Genomic DNA, 13,472 nt, shown 5'->3' with positions numbered 1-13,472 from the left:
ATAAGAGGTAACATATGTTACATGCATGTCTCAGAATAGCCATATCAATTTATTATACACAGCAGACCAGCCTTCTAAAAATTCACACTACGAACACTATTCCAGAGATCATGCCGGATGTAATCCGATTTTTCTGAATTCGCTTACCTCAGCGGCAAAAACATAAGAACTACGGGCAGTAAGGCGAAAGCATCTTTGTTTCTACTCGAATGCATGTACCTACAGATGCAACAGGTCCGGGAATATCCATTTGCAGTGCAAAATACGGGCCCCTTTGCGCTTTCTTTGTACGTCGCGGACGGAGCAACAAATTTGCACGAGTATACTTGATAGTTATTTAGCATGCCGTTCAAAATACGAGTATTGCATGGCACTCGTTTTTTGTGATGCTCCAAAACAAATGGCAGAAAATTTGCAAGCACTCCGCACGAACCCATAAACAGAGCAGTGCCGAAAGTACTTCTTTACAATTCGGCATTCCATCGTCTCAACACTCAAAACACTTTGCATTGCATTATATCTACATGTTCTCTAGGATATTTAGCAACTAGCACTCGAAGCATAAGTGATATATAGTTACCTTCAAACGGCTGCATCGCCGACAAGGTGCAGGCTAGCAGAGCATTCCGCACACAATGTATCCACATATCCGCGTTGTCACAGGAAAAAACGCCTATCCGTCGTTCGCCCATAACATCTTTCAGAGATGAAACTGTCGAACACTACTTCTACAAAATCAAAATTACACACGCCATGACTGCACGTTCTTTTGAAAAACAGCACAACTAAGCAGCGCTTCCACGGACCACCACCACAGAACACTTCCACGCTTCCACCAGCTTCCACCACTCGGCTACTAGCCTGGCTAGCCCTCGTTGCCCTCGTCACATGTGGTGTACGAAACTAGCATCGCTGTGTTTCTAAATTTTCATTATCCATCGCTTCTTTCTTCCATGAAATATTGCGGAATTGGCAGGAAATAATTCTTTTCAGTTTACGTTATGTGTAATCTTTATGTTTCATTACTTTACTGCTTCATTTGTTTGAGCGTATGAAATACGAAACTGATGTGACGGCTGTCGAGGTAGTTGGGGAGAGAGTGTGTGACGTGCGTTTGTGTCCGCAGCGTGTTGGCGGCAGTCTCGCAAGTGCTAGCTCTCGGCTCTGCTCGATTTTTCTTTGTCGTACAGAAGTAACCTCTGTGCTGCACACAAGCTAATCGCTCGAGCAGGCATGCTCTCAGTGAGACAATGGCAATATTAACACCCCGACGTCAATCGGGCCCGCATCGCCAGCGCGTATCCGCGGTGGACGAAAAAAAGACTGACAACAGCTGATGACAGCAGTACTGATGCTAAAACAAGCGTACGTTTGAGTGCCCTGTATTGTGAGTTTGCGCAACAGAATAATCGACGATAATATAAGATTTTAAAAACTACATATCAGGTCAGGTAAGACTGTTTATATTATTGTACTGGGCTTAAAACAACACTAAGAGGAGGATGACGTCTAAACAAGAAAAGATAATCATTCGCAAACCATGAGACGCTATTTTCTTAATTTCTCATCGTCCTATCATCTGTGTTCATAACGGCCCCTTAAAATACTAGGCCAGTGATCAGGTACCCTTCTGTGAGTATGACACAAAAAACACTTAGATAAAACCCATTCGTTCAAGTCCAGCAATGCTACGTAGTATACATTCGAGTTCAATTTTTTTTAATTCACTGTGAAGAATCGTACAACCAGAATAACTGCTCGCACTTCGAGTTAGCGCACAATTGGGACCATTTGCTTCCAATATAACTGAATATGGTTTCTGTTACGTCTGTACAGCCACTTGTGACTGTACGACGATTTATTTTACACAAGGAAACATGAACACGTTAAAAAGCGCAGCTTGGGCGTTGGAGTCACAATATGGATAACGTTCGACGCCAGAATCACGCTCGTGCCACAGCGCCAGTGTGTCGCGCGCGCACTTCATCGTCGTTGTCTTCAAGTGAGACATGTCAATTCTTCCCCCCTTAGACGAAGTCTCCATAGCGGTCTGGAGGCCGCCTAACCTCTGGTGGTCGCAGTTGCCGGGTGGTTCCTGCTTTTGACGTCGAGGTGGACAGTTGCGAGGAAGTCTTGTCTTGCGTGTTGAGCGAGTCAGGCCGTTGATCAGCAGAACTCGACGGCGTCTCTTCTGACGTTGTGTCCGAGAAATCATCTGCTACGCTTCAATCTGTCGGTGATAGGGTTGTGTGTCCGGTCTGGATCGTTTTCCTCATGTGGTTGAGATGACGCCGAACCTTTCCGTGGTCGCTTTTTACAAGCCAGGATCGTGGTCCGACGCGGCGCAGTATTTCGCCTTCAATCCAATCTGGCTTTTTCAAAAACTGTCGGATGAGCACTTTCTCTCCTACTGCGAAACGACGGGATTTCTTCAATGTCTCCGGGCTCTCAGGAATTTGTATATCCGTCTCCCGTTTTAGAAGATCGAGAGGACATAGAAGCTCTCGTCCAAACATCGCTCTCGCAGGTGACATTCCTGTAACAGTGTGAATGGTTGTGTGCTGCCGATACAGGAATCTTGCAAGTCGGCACTGTATGGACTTGTCTGTATCCCTCAGGGGTGCTCTTTTCAGCTCTGCCACATAGCGTTCTGCCTGGCCGTTTGTGGCAGGATGGTAAGCTGGTGATGTTGTAGCCTGTATGCCATTTGCCGTATAGAACTGCCTTATCTCGTTCGAAATAAAGGCTTTTCCGTTGTCGGAGACGACCTTTCGGGGAATGCCAAACGTAGCAAAGATGCTTCGTAGCACATCGATGACAACCGCGGATGTTGCTTGCGTCACGTGCCGGACTTCCACCCACTTTGTGTGTGCATCCACAACAACCAAGTAGGTGCGCCCGAGTAGTGGCCCCGCGAAGTCAACGTGCACCGTGTGCCATGGGGTCTTGGGATGGTCCCAGGAGGGAATAGGAGTTTTGGGTGGGCTCTTCTGCGTTGAAAGGCATTCACGGCACTGTCGCACCGTTTCTTCGATCACCTTGTCGATTCCGGGCCACCATACGTAGCTCCTTGCGCACTTCTTCATGGCTACCATGCCTCGGTGACCAGCGTGCAGAAGTGCCAGAACGTGGGATCGTGCTGAGCTCGGTATGATCACCCGTGATCCAAGCGTGAGGCACTCGCGATGAAAGGCTAGTGCGGCCGCTCGTCGTCGGTAAGGAGTGAACTCATCTCCAGTGAGTTTCTCCACTGTGCCATCCTGCACTGCCTTGTACAACCTCTGCAGGATGCTGTCTTCTTGTGTCAGACGTGCTATCTCTGTAGCAGTGAACGGAGGTCTCGACAAAGCTTGGAACAATAGTACGTCGCCTGGTGGCCAGGGTTCATCGAGACGTTCTGGTAGTGGCAATCGGCTGAACGCGTCCGCGTTTTGATGGTTCTTGCCATGCCTGTAGACGATGTTGTAGTCATAGGCCGACAACTTGATGCACCATCTGGTCATCCGTGGTGAGAGGATTTGAGTTGTTGGCTTCCCTGGACCCAGTATGCCGAGAAGCGGTTGATGGTCCGTGACGAAAGTCACCTTTCTTCCCGCAATATACTTGTGGAACTTGTGTGCAGCAAACACTACGGCAAGGCCTTCTCTGTCCAACTGAGCATAATTGCGTTCCGCTGTCCCTAGCGTCCGAGATGCGAAAGCGATTGGCGCCTCTCTATTCTGGTCATCACGTTGAGACAGAACAGCTCCTATGCCATACGGTGAAGCGTCGCATGAGACGAGAAGCTCCTTCTGTTCGTCGTAGTGTGCCAGTACGGTCTGACTGAGAAGCAATCTCTTCAGTTTATCGAATGCTTCTTGATGCTTGGTCTCCCATCTCCACGTGGCGTCCTTCTGTAGGAGCTGGTAGAGACAGCTGGCAATTGTTGCCCTGTTCTTCAAAAACCTGTCGTAGAAAGCCAACATTCCTAGGAATGATTGAAGTGCTTGCTTGCAGTTTGGTGCTGGAGCCTCGGTTATTGCTCGAACTTCCTCTTCGTTGGTGTGGACGCCTGTCTCGTCAATTCGGTGTCCCAGAAAAGAAACTTCTCGCACTGCAAAGCAGCACTTGTTTTTACCGAGACGAAGGTTGCAATTGCGCAGCCTCTTCAGGACTTCTTCCAGTCTCTCGGCGTGTTCAGTGGCGTCTTTTCCACTGATGATCACGTCATCTAGGTATGCGCAAACGCCTGTGATGCCAGACAGCATAGTCTCCATAAAGCGTTGAAAAATGGCTGGAGCTGCAGAGATTCCGAAAGGCAATCGTTTCACCTTGTAAAGCCCTTTTAGCGTGTTCAGGGTCAATATCTCTGCTGTCTCTGGCGTTACGTGAAGTTGCTGGTAAGCTTGTGCCAAATCCAGGGTGCTGAATACCTTGCCTCCCCTCAAGTGGCTAAGGACTTCATCTGTTGTTGGAAGTGGGTAGTCTGCCTTCTTCGATACCTGGTTTACTGTGCAACGGTAGTCGCCACATATTCGCAACGAGCCGTTTTTCTTTCGAACAAGTACGAGAGGCGTTGCCCAATCCGAATTCTGCGCAGGCTCGATTATGCCTTGACTTTGCAGTCGATCCAATTCAGCTCCTACAGCTGACCGCAGCGCGAAAGGAACTGGTCGTGCTTTTAGAAACTTTGGTTTTGCTCCTTCCACTAGTTCAAGTTGTACCGCAGGACCGACGTGTCCTGAGATGTCCTCGTTGAACACAGACTGGTACTTGTCTAGAAGCTTCGAAACAAGTTTGTCGTCTGATACGTCATTGATGCCCGTGATCTGTATACCCAGATGAGGAAACCAGTTTCGTCCGAGGAGGTTACAACCTGCTCCTTTGATGACAACAAGCGGTAGTGTGAAATTCTTGTTCTTGTGCTCTACATCCACCGTTGCACATCCGAGAACTCGGAAGGACTGGCCTGACCATGTGCGTAGGAGAATGTTGTCCGTTTGAAGCTGTGGTGGGTCATCTGTCCACGTGGCTTTGAACGTGGCCTCACTGATGAGTGTGCAGGCTGCACCCGAGTCGACTTCGAACTCCAAGGTCTTGCCATGTATCCGTAGTTGAGTCATGACCTTCTGCGTGCTGGACGCGTCGATTAAGGTGTTGAGCTCGTAAAGTGCCGCGTCTGGTGAATCCATTGGAGTCGTGACTGGTGCTGAGGCCACTGTCGAAGTTCCTTGTCGGGGATATTCGATGTTGTTGTTCTTGTTTGTTCTTGCCTCTTTCCGCTTTTTCAGGCAGGCCTTTTCAATGTGTCCGCGTTTCTTGCAGTAGTTGCAGGAAGCTGTCTGGAACTTGCAAGTGTCCGGACTATGCTGCGCGTCACAACGCCAACAGTGTTGTTTCTTCTTTTGGGCAGAGGCACTCGAGTGACGTTGATTTTCTGTCTTGCCGATACTTGTGCAGGCTTCGTGAATCTCTTTGAATTCCGTTTTCACGTTTTTCTGATCTTCGACGGCGTTTTCAGCTCGCAGTGCAATGTCAAAGGCTCTCTTGAATGTCAAGTCCTTTTCTGCGAACAGCCGTTGCTGGACCTGCTCGTTCCGAAGACCGCAAACGAAACGATCCCGCAGCATTACATCAAGAGGCAGCATTGTTGGATTCGCCGCAGCGTCTACGCTTGTTCCAAAATTGCAATCTGCTGCTAGCTTCTTGAGCGCTGTTACGTAATCACGGACCGTTTCGTCATGCTGTTGGTCACGACGTTGGAAGCGTGCCCTGCAGAAGACCTCCGACGGCTGCGGATCAAAGTGCGCCTTGAGCATCTCGACTATGTCATCGTAGCTCACTTGGTTGGGCTGCTTGGGTTGAACGAGGGCGCAGACGACGTCGTAAGTCTGTTCCCCGCATAACGTTAGCAGATGAGCACGTTTCTTGGAAACGTCCGTGATGTCGTTAGTCTCGAAGAACTGTAGCCTCCCATACCAGGATCTCCAGGAGCCGGAGCTGCCGCTGAATTCGGGTAGCCGACCAAAGTCAGGCGTCGCCATCTCGTTCCGTTCCTTGACGTCGGTGAAGTGCCGGTGAGTCCAGAGTCTTCCTCGTCGCCAACTGTTACGTCTGTACAGCCACTTGTGACTGTACGACGATTTATTTTGCACAAGGAAACATGAACACGTTAAAAAGCGCAGCTTAGGCGTTGGAGTCACAAAATGGCTAACGTTCGACGCCAGAATCACGCTCGTGCCACAGCGCCAGTGTGTCGCGCGCGCACTTCATCGTCGTTGTCTTCAAGCGAGACAAGGAACTGGGACCAGCTGCTTCCAGTTCAACTGGTCATGGTTCCCGTTGGTGGCCAGTTCAGTTGTAACTGGGACCAGCTGCTAACTGGAACCAGTTGCAACTGGAGGAATCAACTGGAACCAGTAGAGTTGTAACTGGGACCAGCTGCTAACTGGAACCAGTTGCAACTGGAATCAACTGAGACCAGTTGGTTCCCAACTGGCGCCAGTTGGCGTGCCACTGGAACCCTTTGACCCCAGTTAATACCAGTTGAAACAAGTTGGATACCCGGTTACACATTTTCACCTGGGAAGTCAGAACGGCGGATTCGGGTCTCGTTTGCACGAACGGCTGGGCCGCCTAGAGAACTTCCGCGCGGACAATATCCGTGAGGGATGTTACGGTTGGCTAAAATCGCACTCCTTGAAGTCGACCAAGTTCCTCACGCATGACACTACGCACAAGTTCTCGAAGGGCATAGAGGAGATGCTGATCCGAGAGTGGTTTGGCGGTCATAGAGTTACTGAATCGCTCATTCCATAGTTGCAGCTTCCCACCTGCCGTGGTGGCCTAGTGGTTATGGTGCTCGACAGCTGACTCGAATTCTCGCCGCGGCGGTCGCGTTTTGATGGCACCGAAGTGCTAGAGGCCCCTGTGCTGTGCGCTGTCAGTGAACCTTAAAGAACACCAGACGGTCAAAATTTCTGGAGGACTCCAATACAGCGTCCCTCATAATTATATCGTAGTTTCGGGATGTAAAACCCAACAATAATTATTATTGTAGCCGTCGCTTTGCTCAGAAACTCAGGTGCTGCAAGTGGAGGCGTTCGCATCAGTCCAGCAAGCAATTGTTGTTTCACTCAACGCATCAGTACATTGACCTTCTTCGCTTCTGTGATATTGGGTCATCACGCCTGAAAACTCGCTTCATAATCTCAAGGAACATAGCTACGCTTTTATTACGCTTCTGAAACTTACTCTGTAGGGCTTGCTCTGCTCCCTCCCTTCTTTCGGGGTTGTATATATCGCGTACCTGCTGTTGAAATTCCTTCCACATGGTGATAGACGGCCCATGATTATCAACCGTATTCGGGCAGAGTCCTTCAGTGCGAAATACACGTACGTTCACTTCTTTATTTCATTTCATCAATTGACATCGCCCACACGATAGAAGTGATCGAGCCGATCCTCCATCTCCTTAGAAGCGTCACCCTGGAACGGCCATGGCCAGTACTGCGTCTGGAAAACTCGGGACGTAGCCACATGTCACCTACAGTATGTCTCCTGGGGCCGACTTGCAGTTGTGGTTGACATTGTCGGCAGATCTTTTAGCCCGTTCTCCGGAGCCAGTCGACGAAGCCGTCGGCTTTTGCATATGCTGTCTGTTTTCGACAAGCTTGCGCCGGTGTCGAGAGCTACACCTGGTGGGGGTCAGAGTAAATAGACGCGTACCCAACGCCTCCACCAATTTGTCACTGAGAAAACCACACAAGATTTTGGGTCGACACAACAGATCTTTTCATGGCTCTGTCACCAGCGAGTAACCCAAACCGCCTACTGTGTAAGGCGGAGAGCGGCTATCAGCTACACAAGAATCGGGGAAATATAAAACAGTTGAATAAGTTTCGGGTTGCCTTTTAGCACCGAGCACAGGTATTCTTTCTTTTACTCGTTGCGAAACTTCTCTCACGAAACGCGCATCTCGTAGAGGAGCGGTACGTTGGCGAATGAAAGCAGACATTTATTTTTTTGCAGGTCAGAAAGAATTTTTTGTTTTGTAGATCGGACACTCCCCTTAATCTCAGAAATGTAAGGTGAGTCGCTGTTTGTTCTTCTGGATATCTTGTTTCTAAGTACATAATTCGATTATTCCACAAAAGACGACTGCAGAAGTAGCAGACACTAAGATGCTGTTCTCTTCATGGTCGTCTGTGTTGCGCTAGGATCTAGATATTCACCATCATGCGCCAACTAGCACAGCAATTTCTGAAGCGCACTGAGCGGCTCGCATCTTATGTTTGCACTGCAATTCACTTTTCTTGTCTCATCTTTAAGCAGCGCGTAATTTTCATAAGTCAAGCTACGATGAACTTCGAGGCCCTTATTTCGCCCGCTAGGATTATTGTATCACTTACTTACAATGCAATCAGTAATTTAGCTAAATTTCTTTGTTTTGACATGTATATAGCTTATTCGATCTTTCCTTTCAAGTGCCTAGGCACAGATTTTTTTTTTCGGTGGATAGCAAGCCCTAAGTTTCGAGAGATGTCTGGTTAGAGCATCAGATTAGACAGCTAGAAAACTGTCATTCGTGCTTCTTTTTCGCCCCCAGTTTATTTTCTAAGAAATGTGTTCACGCTTTATAAATGGAAAAATGTTGTATCTGTAATGGCATTTATGAGGTAGACAAGTGACTGCGTTTTTCTGCTTTTTAAGGCACTTACAGTGTCACTGGTTCATCAAGTTACAGCGCCACAAGAACGAAGAAAAAAGATCAGGAACACGTACGACAGGACACAGCGCGACAGGTCACTGGCCCAACTCATATTCTGCAGGTATATATTGCATACATGCGGCGGAAGAGAGCGGTCAGAAATATGCGGATAGACGATGATGCAAAAAGAAGAGATGGCGGTTTTCGCGACAGAGGGATAGAACGAGCGCTGCGCACATACAACAGTGATAAAAAGCATCCACCATGTACAAGTGCTGCAATATCAGAACACGTTTGTTGCACCCCTGTGAGAAGTGCAGTGTGCAACAGTAATGCCATGCGTAATTGGAGTGAGTGATCGGCAGATGACTGTACAGAGCACACGCAACAAGCTTGTTTTCTAGGAAGGGTAGCATCCTTACCAATTACCCGTTTGATAAAGTTTATGGTAGAAGGGTACGCATTTGAGCTGCTCGGTTCATGATTATATGCAGAAAACAGACGAAAAAAAAAAAACAAAGAACACCAGCGCAATAGTCTGTTTTCTTTCCTTTGCTAACCCGCCACGGTGGTCTAGTGGTTATGGTGCTCGACTGCTAGCTGATCCGAATGTAGCGGGATCGAATCCCAAACGCGGCGGCAGCATTTTCGACAGCGGCGAAAATGCTTTAGGCCTGTGTACTTAGCTTTAGGTGCACTTTAAAGAACCCCAGGTGCTGAATAATTTCCGGAGCCCTCCACTACGGCGTCCCTCATAATCATATCGTGGTTTTGGGTTGTTAGACCCCAACAGTTGTTATTATGTCGTTTCCTACCGTCTTACAGTGCTATATCCTACATATTAAGCTCATGCTGTCCCGAAGGCGCGCTTACAATTCCCGGCCACGGCGGCCGCATTTCGATGGGGGCGAAATGCAAAGAACACCCGTGTGCTTAGACTTATGTGCACGTTAAAGAACCCTAGGTGGTCGAACTTTCCGGGGCCTCCCACTACGGCGTCTCTCGTAATCGTATCGTGGTTATGAGACGTAAAACCACCACAATTATTACAGCTTATGGTGTCCAGAAAGTATAAAACTCACCGCCCGTAGGTGACTGAATAACGAGACGTACAGACCTGTGATATGTGTAGTCCTCGCGGATTATCATGCGACAATTTAGGGATGCGCAATTCTCGTGCTTTTGTTTCAACCACCTTCAGTTCGTGATATATTGGCGTAATTTCCGTTCGAACATTTACGTCAGAGCCAACCTCATTTTTAGCGACCACTTTCGCAGCGACGTGACATGCTCATCTCGCGAATGTACGCGCACGAGTCGTTGTACTGAAAGTTTCGATGTCGCGTTTCAATCTGTGGGAACTGTGCACCCGTAGAGTATTAATTGCTTAAACTGATTCCCTTTATACACATTTTTACACGTATATGTATTTGTCTGAATAAATTTCAGGTAAATGTGCGTACATGGAATGGTTCCATATAACAGCCTGGCCCTGACTGAGTGGGCGTGATAAAAACGCAGTGGCCGTGGCAGTGCGCACTGCGTCTTTGCGACACAGTGCGCACAGTCACAGGCAGTGCCCACTGACTGACAGCCACAAGCACGGTTCGAGGATACTACATCGTCAGAGTGGGCTAGAGCTGCAGAGTGCAGCTCTAGCCTCTCGTCCATCGTTGACAGCCGCCTCCACAGGGCAATGAACAGAGAATCAAGCGTGCTGCATTGCGAGGTAGGGCGGTATAAAGGTTTCCACCAACTCATAGGGCCTCCTGAGGCTTACCAGAGTTCGCGTGAAAAAGCTCTGGTACGGAAAAACATGTGCATCCAGAAATGAGTGAATTGTAATAAAAACGCTGACATTTGGCATGCATTTCCGATGCCTTCCAACGGAGAACGACTGCCCAGTTTCATTACAATATTCCAACGCCACACTGTGTCGCACCGCAGTGCTTTCTAGAGCACTGCACGGGCCGTGATTTTCGGCCCGGGCCCGGCTCGGGCCCGGAACTCGTTTAAGTTTTCCCGCCCGAGCCCGGCCCGGTTATTCAATGCGCGACCCGGGCCCGGCCCGAACCCGAGAAAAAATTTCGCCTACCCGGCCCGGCCCGGCCCGACCGCAGGTCCGGCCCGACATAGGCCCGATCCAATAATATAGGTGGTGTTGCCAGAACATAGAATCTACAGCAAAATTTTAAGTAGCAAACATCTACGCTTTAATGGCAAATGTTTCGCTAACAAGTCTACTTTAACCTACGGTAATTTCGTGCAAAAAGGGGCTCACTGTGGAAACAGTTGCGTGGACATACTGGGTACAATGAAGGTTTGCTCGGCAATGCTATACTATAACTATTTTTTTAAAGGTGAACATTTGACAGCGTTCTGTCTGGTTGGGAAGAAAATATCATTGAAAAAGTTACACCAACCAACGAATTATAAAAGTAAAAACTTCTTTTACTTTAAAAAACCCGACGTTTCGGATCCAACTCGGATCCTTCCTCAGGGGTGACTGTGGGGGCCAGAGAGCAACAGAGTTTAAAAAGGAAGGGAAGAGCCTTCCTCTCTTTAGGTCGGGGGGTCACGCTTGGTTTGAATGACGTGCCGTAGTCCATTGAAATACACACTCGGCAGCGCACCTGCAGACCGGTTCACGTTGCCGGGTGTTGCCTGAATGTGCCAGGACTCCACAAAAAGTCGTTTGAGATAATTTGCCTCGAAGTCGACGATGCGGGAGTTGTCAAAGGCGATGCGGTGGTCGTTCACCTCGCTATGCTCAGCTAGCGCACTCCTTTGTCTGTCGAAATTGCGGACGTCGTTTTTGTGTTGTCGCAGCCTTTCTGGGAAGTTCTTCGTTTCCCCCACGTATGAAGCGCCACAATCGGCACAAGGAATAGAATAAATCACTCCTTGCGCTTTTTCCTTGGGCTGTCTGTCTTTTGGGCGCGGGAAGAAGCGGCCGAGTGTGGAAGTTGGCTTGTGCGCAACTTTTATGCCCTGCTCCGACAAAACGCGTGTGAGCGCTTCGCTGGTGCCCTTAACGTAGGGAATGCAGACGCGGACAGGCCTGGGAAGCGACGAGTCAGAGTCCTCTTGAAGGGGTCTGCGGGGGCGGGCGTGGCGGCGTGCAACCCTCTCAATAAAAGCTTTGGAGTAGCCGTTCTTTAGAAGGTCGCATCTGATCTTCCGTTCTTCATCCGTCCGCTTATCATCCGACGAACAAACCCTCCGTGCACGTGTGAGTAGTGACGATACCACCGCTGATTTATGGTGGAAAGGGTGGTTGGAGCCAGCGTCGAGGTAGCGACCGGTGTGGGTTGGCTTTCGGTAAACCGAGAATTGCAGCAAACCACCCACCCTTTCCACGAGGACATCGAGGAATGGCAAGCAGTTGTTTTTTTCCCGTTCCACGGTGAACTGGATGGCCGGCTCAATAGAGTTCAGATGGGCTGTGAAGGCGTCTACGGCAGAAGTTTTTAGGATACAGAAACAGTCGTCGACATACCGCAAAAATATTTTTGGGGTGATGCCGGCCGTCTGCAGTGCTCTTCCCTCCACTGCCTCCATCACGAGGTTTGCTGCCGTTACAGACACAGATGCCCCCATTGCAGTACCAGTTAGCTGTTTGTAGTATTCTCCGTTGACGGAGAAGTACGTGCTGCTGAGACAAAAGTTCAAAAGGCGGCTCAGCTCGTCGACGCTCAGGCCTGTTCTTGCCTCGAGGTTTTCGTCACACTCCAGCACTTCACGCGCTGTGGTCACTGCTAATTGGACAGGTATGCTTGTGAAGAGGGAGACTACGTCGAATGACACGAGGCACTCATCTTCGCAAATCGGTATCGGGGAGAGAATCTCAACAAAATGGCTGCTGTTTCTCACGTGCGTCGGCGTGTTTCCCACGAGAGGGGCCAGAATCCTGTGTAAGAAGCTCGACAGGGCTCGAAGTGGCGAAGATGTGAAATCCACAATCGGCCTCAAGGGAACACCGGGCTTGTGGGTCTTGGGAAGCCCGTAGAATCCGGGAGCACTACCGTTTCTGCACATCAAACGAAGGTGCAGAGCTCTGGCATCAGGGTGTTTCACGAATACGTCTCCTAGGAGCTTGTTGAGGTCTCTCTGTACCTGCGCTGTAGGGTCCTTCTTAAGTTTGCCGTAAGTGCCACTAACAAGGTGGTCTTGGACCTTGCGGTCGTAGTCTCGCCGGTCAAGGACGACAGTAGCGTTCCCTTTGTCCGCAGGCAAGATTACAATTGTGGGGTCCTCGCGCAGCTCTCGCAGGGCTCGTTTTTCCTCCGGGGACAGATTGGACGGCTGTTTCTTCATTAGGCCATGTGCCAGGATGCCAATCGCTTTCAGCCTCACTGATTCCCGGACGCTGGATTCAAGATGACGGATCCCGTCCTCCACGGCTGCCGCGATCCTCGCCAAGGGAGGTCGACCACCCGACATATTGAAGCTGTGGCCTTTAGCAAGGACGCTAACCTCAGGTGGCGACAACTTCCTGGACGAGAGGTTGGAAACAAACTCCGAGGCTTTGGAGCTCGGTGACCGCTTCGGCCGCATCAGAGCTGAGAGCTTCTTACTCTGGGAGATGCGCTGTTCCTCCGCTGCGCTTGAGGCGCAGCGTGGCAGGATCGTTTTGTAGCAGATATTGCAGCAAGGAAAGTGATTTGCAGCATGAGTTCAGTTTCGATAGGAAGTGCAATAAAAACAGAGGAGACAGAACAGAATGCTCTCTTCAATTAGTTTTTATTGAGCTCTTTAATGAAACCTAAAACATGCTCTAACG

The 13,472-nt window shown here is 49.4% G+C and overlaps 1 protein-coding gene across 1 annotated transcript; it reads right to left on the bottom strand.

Annotated features, from left to right (window-relative positions):
* Positions 1 to 7,051: 7,051 nt before the first annotated feature.
* Positions 7,052 to 13,246, bottom strand: LOC119406703 (uncharacterized). The gene is made up of 2 exons (XM_037673434.1): positions 12,041 to 13,246; positions 7,052 to 7,066 (listed from the first exon to the last, which is right to left on the bottom strand). Exons 1-2 carry the CDS (start codon positions 13,244 to 13,246, stop codon positions 7,052 to 7,054), a joined length of 1,221 nt encoding a protein of 406 aa, XP_037529362.1.
* Positions 13,247 to 13,472: the final 226 nt, after the last annotated feature.

This window comes from Rhipicephalus sanguineus, chromosome 10 (genome assembly GCF_013339695.2).
Source record: "Rhipicephalus sanguineus isolate Rsan-2018 chromosome 10, BIME_Rsan_1.4, whole genome shotgun sequence".
NCBI lineage: Eukaryota > Metazoa > Arthropoda > Arachnida > Ixodida > Ixodidae > Rhipicephalus > Rhipicephalus sanguineus.
The sequence above is the reverse complement of the archived record's forward strand: the minus strand, read 5'-3'. Positions and strand labels throughout refer to the sequence as shown.

What these genes read in the sequence shown, in the direction of transcription:
- LOC119406703 (XM_037673434.1), bottom strand. Translation starts at nt 13,246, where the DNA reads ATGCGGCCGAAGCGGTCACCGAGCTCCAAAGCCTCGGAGTTTGTTTCC.